Below are 18,282 nucleotides of genomic sequence, written 5' to 3' on the forward strand. Positions count from 1 at the left end.
CGGTGGCTCACGCCTGTAATCCCAGCACTTTGGGAGGCTGAGACGGGCGGATCACAAGGTCAGGAGATCAAGACCACGGTGAAACCCCGTCTCTACTAAAAATACAAAAAATTAGCCGGGCGCGGTGGCGGGCGCCTGTTGTCCCAGCTATTCGGGAGGCTGAGGCAGGAGAATGGCGTGAACCCGGGAGGCGGAGCTTGCAGTGAGCTGAGATCGCGCCACTGCACTCCAGCCTGGGCGACAGAGCGAGACTCTGTCTCAAAAAAAAAAAAAAGAAAAAGAAAAAGCCTGCTGGGGAATGGGTTCTAACAGTGGCAGTGGGGAAGCAGGACATCCAATTAAACAGAGATGGGGGCCTGGACAGGGGGCGGCCTCGTAGACCCTGAACTGTGGTCCAGTCTGAGATGTTACTTAGGAGGATCGGCTGCATTTGACAGCTGCGGGAGGGACACAGCATCTCTCTGGCACAGGAAGACTGAAGATTTGCTGGCTCCTGCAGACAGAGGCTCCTGCATGTGATTGTCTGTGATGGGGCCTCCCACCGGGCTCACCAAATTCTTTCATCCCAACCCCTCAGCATCCCTGGCTCGGCTGTCTGCGCCTTTGACATGACACAGGTGGCAGCTGTGTTTGAAGGCCGCTTCAGGGAGCAGAAGTCCCCCGAGTCCATCTGGACGCCGGTGCCGGAGGATCAGGTGCCTCGACCCCGGTGAGAATCCCCCCATCCTGAGTCACGTGCCCAGATGAGGTCCTGATCCCCAGGGCCAGGGGCTGGGGCTTCCAGGTGGTTATTTAGCTGGTGCTGAGTTCAGCTGTACCCATTATGCAGATGGGAAAAACTGAGGCCGGGCGCGGTGGCTCATGCCTGTAATCCCAGCGCTCTGGGAGGCTGAGGTGGGCGGATCACCTGAGGTTAAGGGTTTCAGACCAGCCTGACCAACATGGTGAAACCCTGTCTTTACTAAAAATACAAAAATTAGCTGGGCTGATGGCCCTATGCCTGTAATCCCAGCCACTCTGGTGACTGAGGAGGAGAATCGCTTGAACCCAGGAGGTGGAGGTTGCAGTGAGCCAAAGCACTCCAGCCTGGGCGATGGATTGGATTCCGTCTCAAAAAAAAAAAAGAAAGAAAGAAAAAACTGAAGGCCGTTGGGCAAAGCAATGGGTACCCCTGAACCAGGCCCCTTTATGAGGACCTTTACGTTCGTCCTGACCACACCCTTGCCACCCCCAGGCCTGGGTGCTGCGCAGCCCCCGGGATGCAGTACAATGCCTCCAGCGCCCTGCCGGATGACATCCTAAACTTTGTCAAGACCCACCCTCTGATGGAAGAGGCGGTGCCCTCGCTGGGCCACGCGCCCTGGATCGTGCGGACCCTGATGAGGTCAGTCCTGGAGGGGCACGGCGTGGCGAGGGGAGAGAGGATGGGGTAGACTGAGGGTGAGAGGATGCAGATGCTCAACACAGCTGAGCCCATGGCTGCCGGCGCTGCCCAGAGAGCTAGCGACAGAGAGACAGAGAGAGACAGAGAGGGAAAGATGGAGAGACACTAGGAGAGAGACAGAGAATAAAGAGAGAGACAGAGAGGGATCAAGAGGTGACAGGCAGGGTGCTGGGTGCGGTGGCTCATGCTTGTAATCCCAGCACTTTGGGCGGCCGAGGCGGCCAGATCACCTAAGGCCAGGAGTTTGAGACCACCCTGGCCAACATGGAGAAACCTCGTCTCTACTTAAAATACAAAAATTAGCCAGGCATGGTGGCAGGTGCCTGTAGTCCCAGCTACTCGGGAGGCTGAGGCAGGAGAATCACTTGAACCCGGGAGGCAGAGGTTGCAGTGAGCCAAGATCATGCCACTGCACTCCAGCCTTGGGCCAGAGGGAGTCTATGTCTCAAAAAAAAAAAAAAAAAAAAGAGGTAGACAGACAGACACACACTAGGAGAACAAAGGAGAGGAGAGACAGAGACAAGGAGAGAGACAATCAGAGACAGACAGACACCCAAAGAGACAGAGACAGGGAAGAGAGACAGAGAAAGAGACTAAAAGGTACACAGGCACGCATACACATCAGGAGAAAGGGGGGCCAGGCACAGTGGCCCACGCCTGTAATCCCACACTTTGGGAGGCCGAGGTGGGAGGATCACTTGAGGTCAGGAGTTTGAAACCAGCCTGGCCAAATGGTGAAACCCTGTCTCTACTAAAAATACAAAAATAATCAGCTGGGTGTGGTGGTGGGTGCCTGTAGTCCCAGCTACTTGGGAGGCTGAGGCAGGAGAATCGCTTGAACACAGGAGGCAGAGGATGCAGTGAGCCGAGATCGCATCACTGCACTACAGCCTGGGTGACAGAGCGAGACTCTGTCTCAAAAAAACAAAACAAAACAAAAATTGGCCAGGCGTGATGGCACGCACCTATAGTCCCCGCTACTCAGGAGGCTGAGGTAATAGAATCGCTTGAACCTGGGAGGCGGAGGTTGCAGTGAGCTGAGATTGTGCCACTGCACTCCAGCCTGGGTGACAGAACGAGACTCTGTCTCAACAAAAGCGACAGGGCCAAGTAGAGTCTGGTTTGGGGTTATGTTTCTGGCGAGTGTGCCCACGTGCCTGTGTGATCACCCATGTCTCCGGCATCCATGCACACCCGCATTTGTTGCTGTCACGTGGTGTGTCACTGTCTGTATACACCTGTGTAACCATGCCCAGGCCCGTGTTGGTGGCAGGTGGTGGCCGGAGGACCCCTGGGGGATATGGGGCCAGCCTGACCCTCCCCTGCCCTGTCCCCCAGGCACCAGCTGACTCGAGTGGCTGTGGACGTGGGAGCCGGCCCCTGGGGCAACCAGACTGTTGTCTTCCTGGGTTCTGAGGCAGGGACCGTCCTCAAGTTCCTCATCCGGCCCAACGCCAGTACCTCAGGGACATCTGGGCTCAGTGTCTTCCTGGAAGAGTTTGAGACCTACCGGCCAGACAGGTGGGTCCAGGCAAAGACGGGGAGGGGTCGCCAGCAGGAGGGGAGATGGGCTGAGTTGCCCTCAGCCTCACCTCTCTGCTTCTCCCCAGGTGTGGACAGCCCGGCGGTGGCGAGACAGGGCAGCGGCTGCTGAGCTTGGAGCTGGACGCAGCTTCAGGGGGCCTGCTGGCTGCCTTCCCCCGCTGCGTGGTCCGAGTGCCCGTGGCTCGCTGCCAGCAGTACTCCGGGTGCATGAAGTGAGTGTCCACCCCAGGCCCGCCATGGGCAGGAAATGAGGGAGGGTGGGCACAGGGAGGGAGAGCTGGGTTCCAATCAAAAGCCCAACAACGTCCTAGTCATTGAGCTGGGCAGAGGGCACGGCCCATGCAAAGGCCCAGAGGCAGGACCACGCCTGGTGTGTTGGAAGAACAGTGAGGTGGCCGGTGTGGCTGGAGCAGAATGAGCAAGGGGGAGAGAGGGAGGAGGGGAGGACGGGGAAGGGATGGGGGGGGACGGGGCAGTGTGTGCAGAGCTTTGTGGGCCTCAGGGAGGACTTGGTCTTTGACCTCGAGGGAGGTAGGAGCCATGTAGGGTTGCAGGCAGAGGAGGGACTGGCTGTGACTCCGGTGCTTACAGGTGCCCTCTGGTGGCTGCTGCCAGGAGGAGACTGCAGGGGAAGGAGACCAGGGACCGGGGCCGAGGCTGTTTCCCTGTCTCTAAAACAGGAGGAAAGCTAGGATGCATGAGGGACCCAGTGCTGGCGCACGCCTGGGCTCCGTGTGAGCTGTCAGTGCAGAGGACCCTGCTTCCTGCCCACCGTTATGGCAACGATGACCCAGTAGCTCCAAGTCCAAGGGCACAGCCTCTGGCATGAGGCCTGGGCTCCCATCTCAGCTCTGCCGCTTGGGCAAACATTTACTCTCTCGAGCCTCAGTTAGCTTACCTGTAAAATGGGGAGTGAACAGTGTCCTGCACACAGGTTTGTTCTAAGGACTCCAGGAGTTGCTATTAAGAGGAGGGACTGGGCTTCGTAGCTCACGCCTGTCGTCCCGGCACTTTGGGAGGCCAAGGCAGGAGGTCTGCTGCTTGAGCCCAGGAGTTCGAGACCAGTCTGGGCAACACAGTGTAGTGAGACCCTGTCTCTAAAAAAAAAAAAACAAAACAAAAGTCCGCAGGGCGTGGTGGCACACATCTGTGGTCCCAACTACTCAGAAGGCTGAGGCAGGAGGATCACTTGAGTCTGGGAGGTTGAGGCTGCAGTGAACTATGATCATGCCACTGTACTCCAGCCTGAGTGACAGAGCATGACCCTGTCTCTTAAAGAAAAAAAAATTAAATTTTAAATAAAAAAATTTTTTTAATTTAAAAATAAAAAAAACGCCAGGCATGGTGGCTCACACCTGTAATCCCACCACTTTGGGGGTCTGAGGCGGATGGATCACCTGAGGTCAGGAGTTCCAGACCAGCCTGGCCAACCTGGTGAAACCCTGACTCAACTAAAAATGCAAAGATGCTGGGCGCGGTGGCTCAAGCCTGTAATCCCAGCCCTTTGGGAGGCCGAGACGGGCGGATCACGAGGTCAGGAGATCGAGACCATCCTGGCTAACACGGTGAAACCCCATCTCTACTAAAAACTACAAAAAAAACTAGCCGGGCGAGGTGGCGGCGCCTGTAGTCCCAGCTACTCGGGAGGCTGAGGCAGGAGAATGGCGTGAACCCAGGAGGCGGAGCTTGCAGTGAGCTGATATCCGGCCACAGCACTCCAGCCTGGGCGACAGAGCAAGACTCCGCCTCAAAAAAAAAAAAAAAAAAAAGCAAAGATTAGCCAGGTATGGTGGTATGTGCCTGTAATCCCTGTGACTTCGGAGGCTGAGGCAGCAGAATTGCTTGAACCCGGGAGGCAGAGGTTGCAGTGAACCAAGATGCTGCCGCTACACTCCAGCCTGGGCAACAAGAGCGAAATTCCGTCTCAAAAATAAATAAATAAATAAAATAAAAATAAAGAGGCAGGTGCTTGGAACAGGGCCCACAGGTCACCATCACCGTTGAGGCTGTGTGAGTGACTTGGACACTTGTCCCATTCGGTCCCTGGTCTGCTCTAGGAACTGTATCGGCAGTCAGGACCCCTACTGCGGGTGGGCCCCCGATGGCTCCTGCATCTTCCTCAGCCCAGGCACCAGGTACTGCGGGAGAGGCAGGTGGGTGGAAGGTGTGTCGGACCCGCCCAAGATCCAGGATCCCCTGGATCTCTGACTGTGAGAGGGGCCTCTGCTGACGGTGCCTCCTCTCCCCTAGAGTCACCTTTGAGCAGGACGTGTCCGGGGCCAGCACCTCAGGCTTAGGGGACTGCACAGGTGAGTTGGGAGGATGGCAGCCATGGGGGAGGGGAGGGAGGAGGCTGGAGGACCCTCGAATACTCCGGGAGGTGAGTGGGGAAACTGGACTCCATCAGAGCTTTAAAAAGGCATGGAGGGGGCCGGGTGACTTTGGGAGGCCGGGATGGGTGGATCACGAGGTCGGGAGATCGAGACCATCCTGGCTAACACGGTGAAACCCCGTCTCTACTAAAAAAATACAAAAATCGAGCCGGGCCAGGTGGCGGGCGCCTGTAGTCCCAGCTACTCGGGAGGCTGAGGCAGGAGAATGGCGTAAACCTGGGAGGCGGAGCTTGCAGTGAGCTGAGATCCGGCCACTGCACTCCAGCCTGGGCGACAGAGGTCTCATTTATTGGGGAGGGAGACGGGAAGAACAGAGACCCCAGAAGACAAACACACCAAGAAACAGGCTTTGACAAGGACGAAGAGAAACAGAAGGCAGACAGACAAACTTCAATAGGACAGAAGGGGCCAGGCGGCGGCAACTCCTGCCTATAATCCCAGCATTCTGACTGGCCAAGACAGGAGGGTCACTTTAGGTCAGGAGTTCGAGACCAGCCTGGGCAACATAGTGAAACCCTGTCTCTAAAACAAAAACCTAAAAATAATCCAGACTGGCAGTGCATGCCTGTAGTCCTGGCTACTCGGGAGGCTGAGGCGGGAGGATCGCTTGAGCCAGGGAGGTGGAGGCTGCAGTGAACTATGGTCAGGCCACTGCACTCCAGCCTGGGCAACAGAGCGAGACTCCGTCTCAAAAAAAAAAAAAATAATAATAATAATAACAACAAATAAAAATAATAAAAAAGAGTACAGAGGGCCTGAGGAGGTAGGAGGGGTGCCCGGGGCCCCCCTCGGTCCCGCTAACCGCCCTGTGCTCCCCCGCCAGGACTCCTGCGGGCCAGCCTCTCAGAGGACCGTGCGGGGCTGGTGTCAGTGAACCTGCTGGTGACGTCGTCGGTGGCGGCCTTCGTGGTGGGAGCCGTGGTGTCCGGCTTCAGCGTGGGCTGGTTCGTGGGCCTACGTGAGCGGCGGGAGCTGGCCCGGCGCAAGGACAAGGAGGCCATCCTGGCGCACGGGGCGGGCGAGGCGGTGCTGAGCGTCAGCCGCCTGGGCGAGCGCAGGGCGCAGGGTCCCGGGGGCCGGGGCGGAGGCGGCGGCGGCGCCGGGGTTCCCCCCGAGGCCCTGCTGGCGCCCCTGATGCAGAACGGCTGGGCCAAGGCCACGCTGCTGCAGGGCGGGCCCCACGACCTGGACTCGGGGCTGCTGCCCACGCCCGAGCAGACGCCGCTGCCGCAGAAGCGCCTGCCCACCCCGCACCCGCATCCCCACGCCCTGGGCCCCCGCGCCTGGGACCACGGCCACCCCCTGCTCCCCGCCTCCGCTTCGTCCTCCCTCCTACTGCTGGCGCCCGCCCGGGCCCCCGAGCAGCCCTCCGCGCCTGGGGAGCCGACCCCCGACGCCCGCCTCTATGCTGCCCGGCCCGGCCGCGCCTCCCACGGCGACTTCCCGCTCACCCCCCACGCCAGCCCGGACCGCCGGCGGGTGGTGTCGGCGCCCACGGGCCCCTTGGACCCAGCCTCAGCCGCCGATGGCCTCCCGCGGCCCTGGAGCCCGCCCCCGACGGGCAGCCTGCGGAGACCACCGGGCCCCCACGCCCCTCCGGCCGCCACCCTGCGCCGCACCCACACGTTCAACAGCGGCGAGGCCCGGCCTGGGGACCGCCACCGCGGCTGCCACGCCCGGCCCGGCACAGACTTGGCCCACCTCCTCCCCTATGGGGGGGCGGACAGGACTGCGCCCCCCGTGCCCTAGGCCAGGGGCCCCCCCGATGCCTTGGCAGTGCCAGCCACGGGAACCAGGAGCGAGAGACGGTGCCAGAACGCCGGGGCCCGGGGCAACTCCGAGTGGGTGCTCAAGCCCCCGCCGCGACCCACCCGCGGAGTAGGGGGCCCCCTCCGCCACAAGGAAGCACAACCAGCTCGCCCTCCCCCGACCCGGGGCCGCAGGACGCTGAGACGGTTTGGGGGTGGGCGGGCGGGAGGACTTTGCTATGGATTTGAGGTTGACCTTACGCGCATAGGTTTTGGTTTCTTTTGCAGTTTTGGTTTCTTTGCGGTTTTCTAACCAATTGCACAACTCCGTTCTCGGGGTGGCGGCAGGCAGGGGAGGCTTGGACGCCGGTGAGGAATGGGGGGGCCACAGCTGCAGACCCAAGCCCTCCCCCACCCCTGGAAAGGTCCCTCCCCGACCCAGGCCCCTGGCGTGTGTGGGTTGTGCGTGCGTGTGTGTGCCGTGTTCGTGTGCAAGGGGCCGGGGAGGTGGGCGTGCGTGTGCGTGCCAGCCAGGGCTGCTGTGGGCGTGTGTGTCAGGTGGGCCACGCGTGCAGGGTGTGTGTCCATGAGCGACGATCGTGGTGCCTCCAGCGGCCTGGGCGTTGGCTGAGCCGACGCTGGGGCTTCCAGAAGGCCGGGGGCCTCGGAGCTGCCGGTTAGGAGTTTGAATCCCCCTCTGCAGAGGGAAGCGGGGACAATGCTGGGGTTTCAGGCAGGGGACACGGGGAGGGCCTGTCCAGAAGTCACATCGGCAGCAGCTGTCTAAAGGGCTTGGGGCCTGGGGGACGGTGAAGGTGGGCGGGGCCCCTCTGTAAATACGGCCCCAGGGTGGTGAGAGACTCCTATGCCACCCGTCCCCTTGTGACCTCCCCCCTCTGACCTCCAGCTGACCATGCATGCCACGTGGCCGGCTGGGTCCTCCACCCTCTCTGGAGTTTGCCTCCCCCAGCCCCCTCCCCATCAATAAAACTCTGTTTACAACCACCGGCCCCCATGACTCTGGCTCTGCTCTGCCTCCTAGGGGTGGCATGGGTTGGGGGCATCCTCAAAAGTCAAGACCAGGCCAGGTGTGGTGGCTCACAGCCTGTAATCCCGGGCACTTTGGGAGGCCGAGGTGGGCGGATCACTTGAGGTCAAGAGTTCAAGACCAGCCTGGCCAACATGGCAAAACCCCGTCTCTACTAAAAATACAAAAAAAAATTAGCCAGGCGTGGTGGTGGGTGCCTGTAATCCCAGCTACTCGGCTGACTGAGGCAGGAGAATCGCTTGAATCTGGGAGTCAGAGGTTTCAGTGAGCTGAGGTCATACCACTGCACTCCAGCCTGGGTCCTGGGGTGACAGCGAGACTCTGTCTCAAAAAAAAAAGAAAGAAAGAAAAGGCTGGGTCAAAACAAGTCTGGGGAGCTGAGTGTGGAAACGTCTTCATCTGCATAGCAGCCAGTTTCTTTCTTTTTTTTTTTTTTTTGAGACGGAGTCTCACTCTGTCGCCCAGGTTGGAGTGCAGTGGCGTGATCTCGGCTCACTGCAACCCCCACATCCTGACCTCAGGTGATCTGCCCGCCTCGGCCTCCCAAAGTGCTGGGATTACAGGCATGAGCCACCGCGCCCAGCCAGCCTTATGAATTTTGTTTTAAGTGGGACAAGAAGTCATCAGAGAGTTTTAAGCAGGGATGTGATTTGATTTCATTTTAAGGGATCATTTTGTTACTGTGTCACCACATTTCACAAGCCTTCCTTTCTCTCAGCCCATGTTGATTAAGACCTACGAATGACTGGGCTCTGGGAACAGGGGAGGGTACAAGACAGACCGAGTGCAGTGGCTCACGGCTCAGAGAGACTGAGAGGATTCCTTGAGCCCAGCAGTTCAAGACCAGCCTCCTCCTACAAAAAAATTTTTTAAAATTATCTGGGCATGGTAGCATGTGCCTATATTCCCAGCTACTCAGGAGGCTGAGGCAGGAGAATCGCTTGAATCCAGGAGATGGAGGTTGCAAGGAGCTGAAATCGCGTCACTGCACTCCAGCGTGGGTGACAGAGGGAGACTCCATCTCAAAAAAAATTAGCGAGGCATGATGGCACGTGCCCATAGTCCCAGCTACTTGGGAGGCCTTGAGCCCACAGTCAAAGCTACAGTTAGCTGTGATCGCACCACACTGTTCCCGCTGGGTGACAGAGCAAAATCCTGTCTCAAAAAAAAAAAAAAAAAGGGCATAGTGGCTCACATCTGTAATTTCAGCACTTTAGGAGGCCGGGGCCAGTGGATCACATGAGCTCAGGAGTTCAAGACCAGCCTGGGCCACATGGCAAAATCCTGTCTCTATTAAAAATATAAAAATTAGCCAGGCATGGTGGTGCATGCCTGTAGTCCCAGTTATGCGGGAGGCTGAGGCGGGAGAATGGTGAGAACCTGGGAGGCAGAGCTTGCAGTGAGCCGAGATCGTGCCACTGCACTCCAGCCTGAGCAACAGTGCAAGACTCAGTCTCAAAAAAAAAAAAAAAAAATAGTCATAGGTGCAGATAAAGGTGACACATCATACCTAAATATTTAGAACTCAACAAGAGGCCGGGCGCAGTGGCTCAAGCCTGTAATCCCAGCACTTTGGGAGGCCGAGACAGGCGGATCACGAAGTCAGGAGTTCGAGACCATCCTGGCTAACACGGTGAAACCCCGTCTCTACTAAAAATACAAAAAACTAGCCGGACGAGGTGGCTGGCGCCTGTAGTCCCAGCTACTCAGCTACTCGGGAGGCTGAGGCAGGAGAATGGCGTAAACCCGGGAGGCGGAGCTTGCAGTGAGCTGAGATCCGGCCACTGCACTCCAGCCCGGGTGACAGAGCGAGACTCCATCTCAAAAAAAAAAAAAAAGAACTCAACAAGAATGCAAGCACTCTGCAGCCAAGTCCATGAGATGTAGCCAAAGCTGTTCTCAAAGGAAATTTGTAGCCTCCAAATGCATTTAATAGGAAATGAGGAGGAATGGAAACAATAGCATGGATGTCAGATTCAGATGAAGAGAAAAAAGGGTAGAAAGAGCCCTCAAAGATCTGAGTTCAGCTTCATAGATGGGGAAACTGAGGCCAAGAAAAGTTAAGTCACTTGCCAAAGGTTACAAAGCAAAGCTGTTCATGACAGAGCTGGAATTCAGAACCAGGTTTGGTTCCTCCCAAGCCACTGTCCAAGGACCATAGAGACTTTTGGCATTATTCACTATTGAATTGTATTTTTTAAATGACTTCATTTAAAAAAAGCAATATCAACATACCACGAAGTAAAGACGAGAGTTTTTTTGTTCTTTACAGTGAGCTTCCTGGTTGCTCAAGTTTATAGTAAATAACTCCTCTTGCTAAGAGCTGTCGCTATCTCCAGGAATGGTGCCTTGCAAACATTGATCCTTGAACTCTGGGTTGGGGGAAGTGAGGATGCAACTAGAGAGACTCTTGGATGTCCCCCAAAAATCAGGAAACAAGGAAAGAAAAACCTGGGTTTTAGAAGCAGGGTCAAAAAGAGGTTGAACAGGAAACAATTTCCAGGAAGCAATTTTGTAATCCTGACCCCTCCCCTTTCCCTGCCTGGCTTAGCCTCAGCCCCTATCAGGAACTGTTGGGGGTGGGGACTTTCCCAAGGTTGGTTCCCTGGCCCCCAGTCCAGGCAGGTATAAGGCCACCTCCCCAGGCCAGGACAACCCAGAAGCAAAAGACAAGAGCTACCATGGCCTCTTGGAGCAGACAGCGACCCGAAAGGTAGGTCCCCACACTACCTGTCCTAGGCAGGTCTGACCCACATTCCAGCTGACCCACTGAAGTCACAGGGAGCAGATACAGACCTGGAGCCTGGGGACAGATTAACCTTAACTATGACAGAAAGACTGACACACACACACACACACACACACACACACCTGCAGAAGCCCAGGTGGGCATGGGCAATGTGGGGTTGGGGGAGGCTTCTTGTTAGAGGTCTGGGGCCACAGTGACCAAGGCTGTCCAGATCATGTCTGATGGCTGCTGGGCCAGGGAAGCCCTAGAGAAGGAGGGGAAAGCCCAGGCTTCCAAGGGTGCTAGGTGTAAACCACCCCTTCCCAAGGCCAAATGCCCACCCTCAGACCGGGCCAAAGCAGGATACACTTTTCATGTTCAGAGGCTGCAGTGAGCTATGATCATACCAATGCCCTCCAGCCTGGGCAACCGAGCAAGACCCTGTCTCAAAAACGTGAACCTGAACATCTGTCTTCCTCCAAGCACCCAACTGGTCAAGGCTGGACAGAAAGACCAGGATCCCAGAGCAGAGAAGTCTTCATGGAAAAGAGGGCATTGGAGCTGGGGCTTTGCAGGATGAATAGGAGTTCACATCAAAACACAGAGCCAGGGAGACAAGGTCTGACCCAGAAAACAAGCCAGATCAGAAGAAACTAGCAAGTTGGACTATGAATAATTAGCAGCTCATGGGGGCTAGGCTGGTGATGGGGAAGTGTATTCATATTATGCGGGAGTTACACTCAGAAACTCAACTTTCCTAGAATTGTAATTCTCCCTGCAACAGGCGCCACTTCTGGCAGCTGTGGGGGGTGAGGGTAGAAGCTGGGAGAGGAGAAGGAAGCAACTGCCCTAGTCCAGGTAAGAGATGAGGTGGCATAGTCCAGGCTGGTAGCTGCAGAGATGGGAAGAAGTGGGCAAATTTGGGGGTGTATTTTCACCTAGCTGAGTGTATTTTCACTGTGGTTTAGTAAGCATCTTCTGTTACTGCCTGCAGCCCAGGGGGCTTTCAACCCCATCTTTCTAGAACCCTGTTCCTACTGCTGCTATTGGCGGCCTCAGCCTGGGGGGTCACCCTGAGCCCCAAAGACTGCCAGGTGTTTCGCTCAGACCACGGCAGCTCCATCTCCTGCCAACCACCTGCCAAAATCCCCAGCTACCTGCCAGCCGACACTGTGCACCTGGCCGTGGAGTTCTTCAACCTGACCCTCCTGCCACCCAACCTCCTCCAGGGCACCTCTAAGCTCCAAGAATTGCACCTCTCCAGCAACAGACTGGAAAGCCTCTCACCCGAGTTCCTGCGGCCAGTGCCGCAGCTCAGGGTGCTGGATCTAACTCGAAACTCCCTGACCGGGCTGCCCCCAGGCCTCTTCCAGGCCTCAGCCACCCTGGACACCCTGGTGTTGAAAGAAAACCAACTGGAGGTCCTGGAGGCCTCGTGGCTGCACGGCCTGAAAGCCCTGAGGCATCTGGACCTGTCTGGGAACTGCCTCCGGAAGCTGCGCCCTGGGCTGCTGGCCAACTTCACCCTCCTGCGCACCCTTGACCTTGCGGAGAACCAGCTGGAGACCTTGCCCCCTGACTTTCTGCAGGGTCCGCTGCAATTAGAACGGCTACATCTAGAAGGCAATAAATTGCAAGAACTGGGAAAGGATCTCCTCGTGCCACAGCCAGACCTGCGCTACCTTTTCCTGAACGGCAACAAGCTGGCCAGGGTGGCAGCCGGTGCCTTCCACGGCCTGCGGCAGCTGGGCATGCTGGACCTCTCCAATAACTCGCTGGCCAGCGTGCCCGAGGGGCTCTGGACATCCCTAGGGCAGCCGAACCGGGACATGAGGGATGGCTTTGACATCTCCAGCAACCCCTGGATCTGTGACCAGAACCTGAGCGACCTCTATCGTTGGCTTCAGGCCCAAAAAGACAAGATGTTTTCCCAGAATGACACGCGCTGTGCTGGGCCTGAAGCCGTGAAGGGCCAGATGCTCCTGGCAGTGGCCGAGTCCCAGTGAGACCTGGGGCTGGGGTTGAGGGTGGGGGGTCTGGTAGAACACTGCAACCCACTTAGCAAATAATCCTGCCTTTGGCCGGGCGCGGTGGCTCACGCCTGTAATCCCAGCACTTCGGGAGGCCAAGGTGGGCAGATCACAAGGTCAGGAGATCGAGACCATCCTGGCTAACACGGTGAAACCCCATCTCTACTAAAAATACAAAAAAATTAGCCAGATGTGGTGGCGGGCGCCTGTAGTCCCAGCTACTCGGAAGGCTGAGGCAGGAGAGTGGCGTGAACCCGGGAGGCGGAGCTTGCAGCGAGCCGAGATCGCGCCACTGCACTCTAGCCTGGGCAACAGAGCGAGATTCTGTCTCAAAAATAAAAAATAAAAATAAAAAACAAACAATCCTACCTTTTACAGGTGAGACTCAGGGCTGTCCATTATGGCTGGGACCCCGTTTCACCCACGCATGCTTCTAAAACACACGATGGGCTTTCCTTACCCGTGCCCAAGATGTGCCCTCTCTCTGGAACGCCATTCCCCGTTTCCCAGATCTCTCAATCTCTGGGTTCTCCCAGCCCCCTTGTCCTTCCCTCCGGCTAAGCCCTTCCCTCCGGAAAGCCCTGGCCTTTCTCTGACTCTGTCTTCCCCAAGTCAGGGGGCTCTCTGAGTGCAGGGTCTGGTGCTGAGTCCCATTTAGCTTGGGGTCAGACCCAAGGGATTTAATAAATAACTCTTGAAAGCTGGATAGGATGAATTGGCTTTTGCTGTGTTCTTAGCATCTTCTCAAATCAACTTCCTAGGACTCCGGGGTGAAGGAGGAAAAGAGGCATGGCCCGGGCCCTGGGGTGTGGGATGTGGTCTTCCTAGGGGGTGACAGTTGGGATCAAAGGCCTGTGACTTTTCCTCTCCCTTCCCCCGTCCTGGGACCTAACTGGAAATAAAACCTTGACCGTTGCCCGGGTGTCATTTTACCAGTGGATTTCTGCCAGGGCTTGTGTCCTAGGAGAAGGTTTAAGTCAAACCAGATTGTCCAGGTCTCCAAACAATTTGTCGTGCCGGCCTGAGATCATCTAAGGGGGCACCTGCCCCGTGCAAGGTTGCAGGGGCGGGATGGGGCCAAAGGGATGGACGGGGTCCCGGGCCCACCTGCTTATATGTCATTGGCCATGTGGGGGCTGCAATCAGATTTGGGAGACCCTGGGGCTTGGGGGTATGTCCAGTTTTCCCAGGTCCCTAAAAAATGAACATGCAGCCTGGTGCTGTGGCTCACGCCTATAATCCCTTTGGGATTATAGCACTTTGGGAGGCTGAGGCAGGCAGATCACCCGAGGTCAGGAGTTCGAGACCAGCCTGGCCAACATGGCAAAACCCCGTCTCTACTAGAATACAAAATACAAAAGTTAGCCAGGCAGAATGGCATGTGCCTGTCATACCAGCTACTCGGGAGGGTCAGGCAGGAGAATCGCTCGAACCTGGGAGGTGGAGGTTGCAGTGAGCCAAGATCGCGCCACTGCACTCCAGTCTGGGCGACAGAGTGAAACTGTGTCTCTAAATAAGTACATAAATAAATAGACCATGCCTATATCTGTGGTCATTCAGGCACGGCAATGAAAAGGCAGGGTTCTGGGATCCAGCAGGGCTAGCTTTGAACAGGATCCCTGGCCGGGCGTGGTGACTCATGCCTGTAATCCTAGCATTTGGGAGGCCAAGACGGGCGAATCACAAAGTCAGGAGTTCAAGACCAAGCTGACCCATATGGTGAAACCCCGTATCTACTAAAAATACAAAAATTAGCTAGGTAGGGTGGCGGGCGCCTGTAATCCCAGCTACCCGGGAGGCTGAGGCAGGAGAATCACTTGAACCCAGGGGGCGGAGGTTGCAGTGAGCCGAGATTGCACCACTGCACTCCAGCCTGGGTGACAGAGTCAGACGCTGTCTCAAAAAAAAAAAAAAAAAAAAGGAATAGGATATTCACCTGCTATGGTACGCAGGGCAAGTGATTTACGATATCTGAGCCTCAGCTTGCTCAGCTGTAAAATGGGGAATCCTAGGGAAAGGGCAGGCTTGGCTTCTGGTTAGTTAAGGGGCAGATTAAGAAATAAAAAGAGGCTGGGGGCAATGGCTCACACCTGTAATCCCAGCAATTCGGGAGGCTGAGGTGGAAGGATCACTTGGGCCTTAGGGGTTCAAGACCAGCCTGGTCAACACAGGGACATCTCGTCTCTACAAAAAGTTTTTAAAAAAAAGTTAGCTGGGCGTGGTGGTGTGTGCCTGTGGTCCCAGCTACTCAGGAGGCTGAGGCGGGAGGATCACCTGAGCCTAGGAAGGCAAGGCTGCAGTGAGCTATGATCACACCACTGCACTCTAGCCCTGGGTGACCGAGCAAGACCCAGTCTCAAAAATCGATAAATAATAATAATTAATGATAAGAAAAGTCATCAGCGACTGGGCCAAGGTCACTCAACAGGGCCATGGTGGCTGTGATCGCATAGACCATCTCCATGGCAACAGCAGTGAGGGTGACAGGTGGACAAACTTGGTATAATAAAGTATAATAGATCAATCTTTTGCATCCAGCGCTCCCGGATTGCTATGGCAACCGCAGAGCACGGGGCTAGCCCAAGGAGAGGGCGAGGGAAGCCTGGAGCCACACCCCCTGGGCACGCCCCCGCATGGCCTCTCCCCATTGGTCAGTTCCGGAGGCCCCCACTCCGCAAGCAGATATAAGACGGCCGGGGCCGGTGAGCAGGGGGTGGAGATTTCGGCGTGGGGTCAGCGGAGACACCTGGGGTCTGAAGCCGCTCGCGCGCAGGTGAGTGCCCTGAGGGCGGCGTCCAGGAGCGTCCCCCGGGCCTAGGAGAGGAGCTCCAGATAGGGTGGTTGGGCGAAGGTCCGGCGGCGTGGGACGGATACGACGGGCCAGAGCAGGTGGCTGAGACCCTTGGCCCAGTTGGCCCCAGCTCAGGACCCAGTTGGGCGAGGACCAGGCCTCAGAGGACGCGGGGTGGCAACCGGAGGGATCGCAGGCGGCAAGTCGAGCTCCCCCCTCTAACTCTAGCTGGCTGCGTGACCTTGGGACCAGTATGGACCTGCTGCGTGCCTCAGTTGCCCTGTCTGTCAAATGAGCTGTGAGTGGACTAGGACTCAGCAGCTACCACCTCCAGCCGTCCGGGGTGCTTGGGCAGTTCTGGGCCCAAGCAGGGGCTGCAGGGGTAGCAGGGACCTCCCCCATCTAACAAAACAGGAAACAGCCCAGAGAGGTGAAGGCGGGTGCCAAAAATCACACAGCAGGCCAGTTGCAGTGTCTCATGCCTGTAATCCCAGCACTTTAGGAGGCTGAGGCGGGCGGATCATTTGAGCCCAGGAGTTTGAGACGTGCCTGGGCGACACGGCAAAACCCCGTTTCTACTAAAAACACAAAAATTAGCTGAGCATGGTGGCACGTGGGCAATCCCAGCTAACTGGGAGGCTGAGTCAGGAGAATCACTTGAACCTGCGAGGCGGAGATTGCAGTGAGCTGAGATGGTGCCACTGCTCTCCAGCCTGGGCAAGAGAGAGATTCTGACTTTTAAAAATAATAAATAAATAAAAATAACACCGCAATTAATGGTAGCATTTGAACCCAGGTGTCTCTCACCTCAGAGACCATGCTTCAAATCACTCCGGCAACCCCACCTTGCCAGAGGCTCATTATTGGACATCTTCTGTGTACAGAGCTCTGGACATGCATTGTCTGAGCCCTGCAGAATGCTCCATTATTCAGATGAAGAAACTGAGGCCCCAAGAGGTTTATTTGACAGGATCTGACGCCTGGGCAGGTGTCCCCCCTTACTCAATCCTGCCCTGCAGGGTGATCCTGTTTGCAGCATGATGTCCGAAGATGAGGCGGCTCAGATCCCCAGACCCAGCGGCTCAGATTCTCAGACCCAGCAGGTGAGGGCTGCCCCTCCCATGGAGCGGGGACACAAGGAATTCTGTGGGACAGTCCCTTCTAGGAGCGTTTCAGGCCAGGTATCCCGCCCTACTCCTCTCCTTGCTGGGAAAACCTGACTCATAAAATATTTTGGTCCATGGAGGAGATGGTCTGTTTCCTAGTGGGGTCTTAATGAGGCCCTGGGAGGGGAGTGTCTCTCAAAGACACCCAGCTGGCTTTTGTGGCTCCTACCCAACCCTTTGCCTCTCCTCTGATCCCTGGGTCTCCACCTGTATCCTTTTGTCTCCACGTCCACCATCATGGCGCCCTCAATAACAACAATAGAGCAGCAATCACTGTATCGGTTGCAAGAGTTTCATGTATATTGGCTCCTTGAATACCAATCCCAACCCTAGTAATGCATTTCATAGCTGGGGAAACCAAGGCACCGAATGGTTCAGTTCCTTGCCCAAGTTCACACAGCTTGGAGGCAGTTGAACCAGAAGTGAACAGAGGCCATTGTGCTCCAGGGGCGGTGCTCTGAACCCCGAAACTAACATCTCCTCCCTCGAGCAGACAGATCACAGTCAACCCTTTAATAACACGGGTTTGAACTGCACAGGTCAGGCTGGGCACGGTGGCTCACACCTGTAATCCCAGCACTTTGAGAGGCCAAACGGGTAGATCACCTGAGGTCAGGAGTTTGAGACCAGCCTGGCCAACATGGTGAAACCCTGTCTCTACTAAAAGTACAAGAATTAGCCGGGCGTGGTGGTGGGTGCCTGTATTCCCAGCTACTCAGGAGCCTGAGGCAGGAGAATCGCTTGAACCCTGGAGGCGGGGGTTGCAGTGAGCCGAGATCACACCACTGCACTCCAGCCTGGGTAACAAGGAGGAGACTCCATCACAAAAAAAAAAAAAAAAAAAAACAAGGCCAGGTGTGGTGGTGGCTGCCTGTAATCCCAGCTAATTGGGAGGCTGAGGCAGGAGAATCTCTTGAACCCAGGAGACAGAAGTATGCAGACCTTTTCCAACCAAATGCAGATCAAAAAACATAGTATTTGGCCAGGTGCAGTGGTTCATGCCTATAATCCCAGCATATTAGGAGACTGAAGCGGGAGGATCACTTGAGCCAGGAGTTCAAGACCAGCATGGGCAACACGGCAAGACCCCATCTCTATAAAATAAAATTAGCTGGGCACAGTGGTGTGCACCTGTAATCCCAGGTACTTGGAGACTGAAGTGGGAGGACTGCTTGAGCCTGGGATGCTGAGGCTGCAGGGAGCCGTGCTTGAATCATTACCCTCCAGCCTGGGCAACAGAGCAGGACCTTGTCTCTATTGAAAACAAAAAAATTGTGACCAGGCGCCGTGGCTCACGCCTGTAATCCCAGCACTTTGGGAGGCTGAGTTGGGTGGATCACCTGAGGTCAGGAGTTCGAGACCAGCCTGGCCAACATAGTGAAACCCTGT

At 56.4% G+C, this 18,282-nt stretch overlaps 3 protein-coding genes across 3 annotated transcripts in view; all 3 read left to right on the plus strand.

Annotated features, from left to right (window-relative positions):
- The window catches only part of SEMA6B (semaphorin 6B), a 17,486-nt gene extending 9,346 nt beyond the window's left edge, over window positions 1-8,140 (plus strand). The window contains exons 11-17 of the mRNA XM_026455518.1: window positions 578-709; window positions 1,235-1,384; window positions 2,783-2,965; window positions 3,055-3,201; window positions 5,047-5,124; window positions 5,240-5,298; window positions 6,206-8,140. Of these exons, the coding sequence (XP_026311303.1) occupies window positions 578-709; window positions 1,235-1,384; window positions 2,783-2,965; window positions 3,055-3,201; window positions 5,047-5,124; window positions 5,240-5,298; window positions 6,206-7,131 (1,675 nt within the window). The 3' untranslated portion in view covers window positions 7,132-8,140. The remainder of the gene's footprint in view (window positions 1-577; window positions 710-1,234; window positions 1,385-2,782; window positions 2,966-3,054; window positions 3,202-5,046; window positions 5,125-5,239; window positions 5,299-6,205) is intronic.
- Window positions 8,141-10,768: 2,628 nt separating this feature from the next.
- On the plus strand, window positions 10,769-14,450 carry LRG1 (leucine rich alpha-2-glycoprotein 1). The gene is made up of 2 exons (XM_023185648.2): window positions 10,769-10,891; window positions 11,901-14,450. The coding sequence occupies exons 1-2, from the start codon at window positions 10,860-10,862 to the stop codon at window positions 12,910-12,912; spliced, it is 1,044 nt and encodes a 347-aa protein (XP_023041416.1). The 5' UTR covers window positions 10,769-10,859; the 3' UTR covers window positions 12,913-14,450.
- Window positions 14,451-15,683: 1,233 nt separating this feature from the next.
- The window catches only part of PLIN5 (perilipin 5), a 12,110-nt gene continuing 9,511 nt past the window's right edge, over window positions 15,684-18,282 (plus strand). Inside the window, exons 1-2 of the mRNA XM_026455519.1 lie at window positions 15,684-15,709; window positions 16,747-16,830. Coding sequence (XP_026311304.1) covers window positions 16,765-16,830 — 66 coding nt within the window. The 5' untranslated portion in view covers window positions 15,684-15,709; window positions 16,747-16,764. The remainder of the gene's footprint in view (window positions 15,710-16,746; window positions 16,831-18,282) is intronic.

This window comes from Piliocolobus tephrosceles, chromosome 21, assembly GCF_002776525.5.
Source record: "Piliocolobus tephrosceles isolate RC106 chromosome 21, ASM277652v3, whole genome shotgun sequence".
NCBI lineage: Eukaryota > Metazoa > Chordata > Mammalia > Primates > Cercopithecidae > Piliocolobus > Piliocolobus tephrosceles.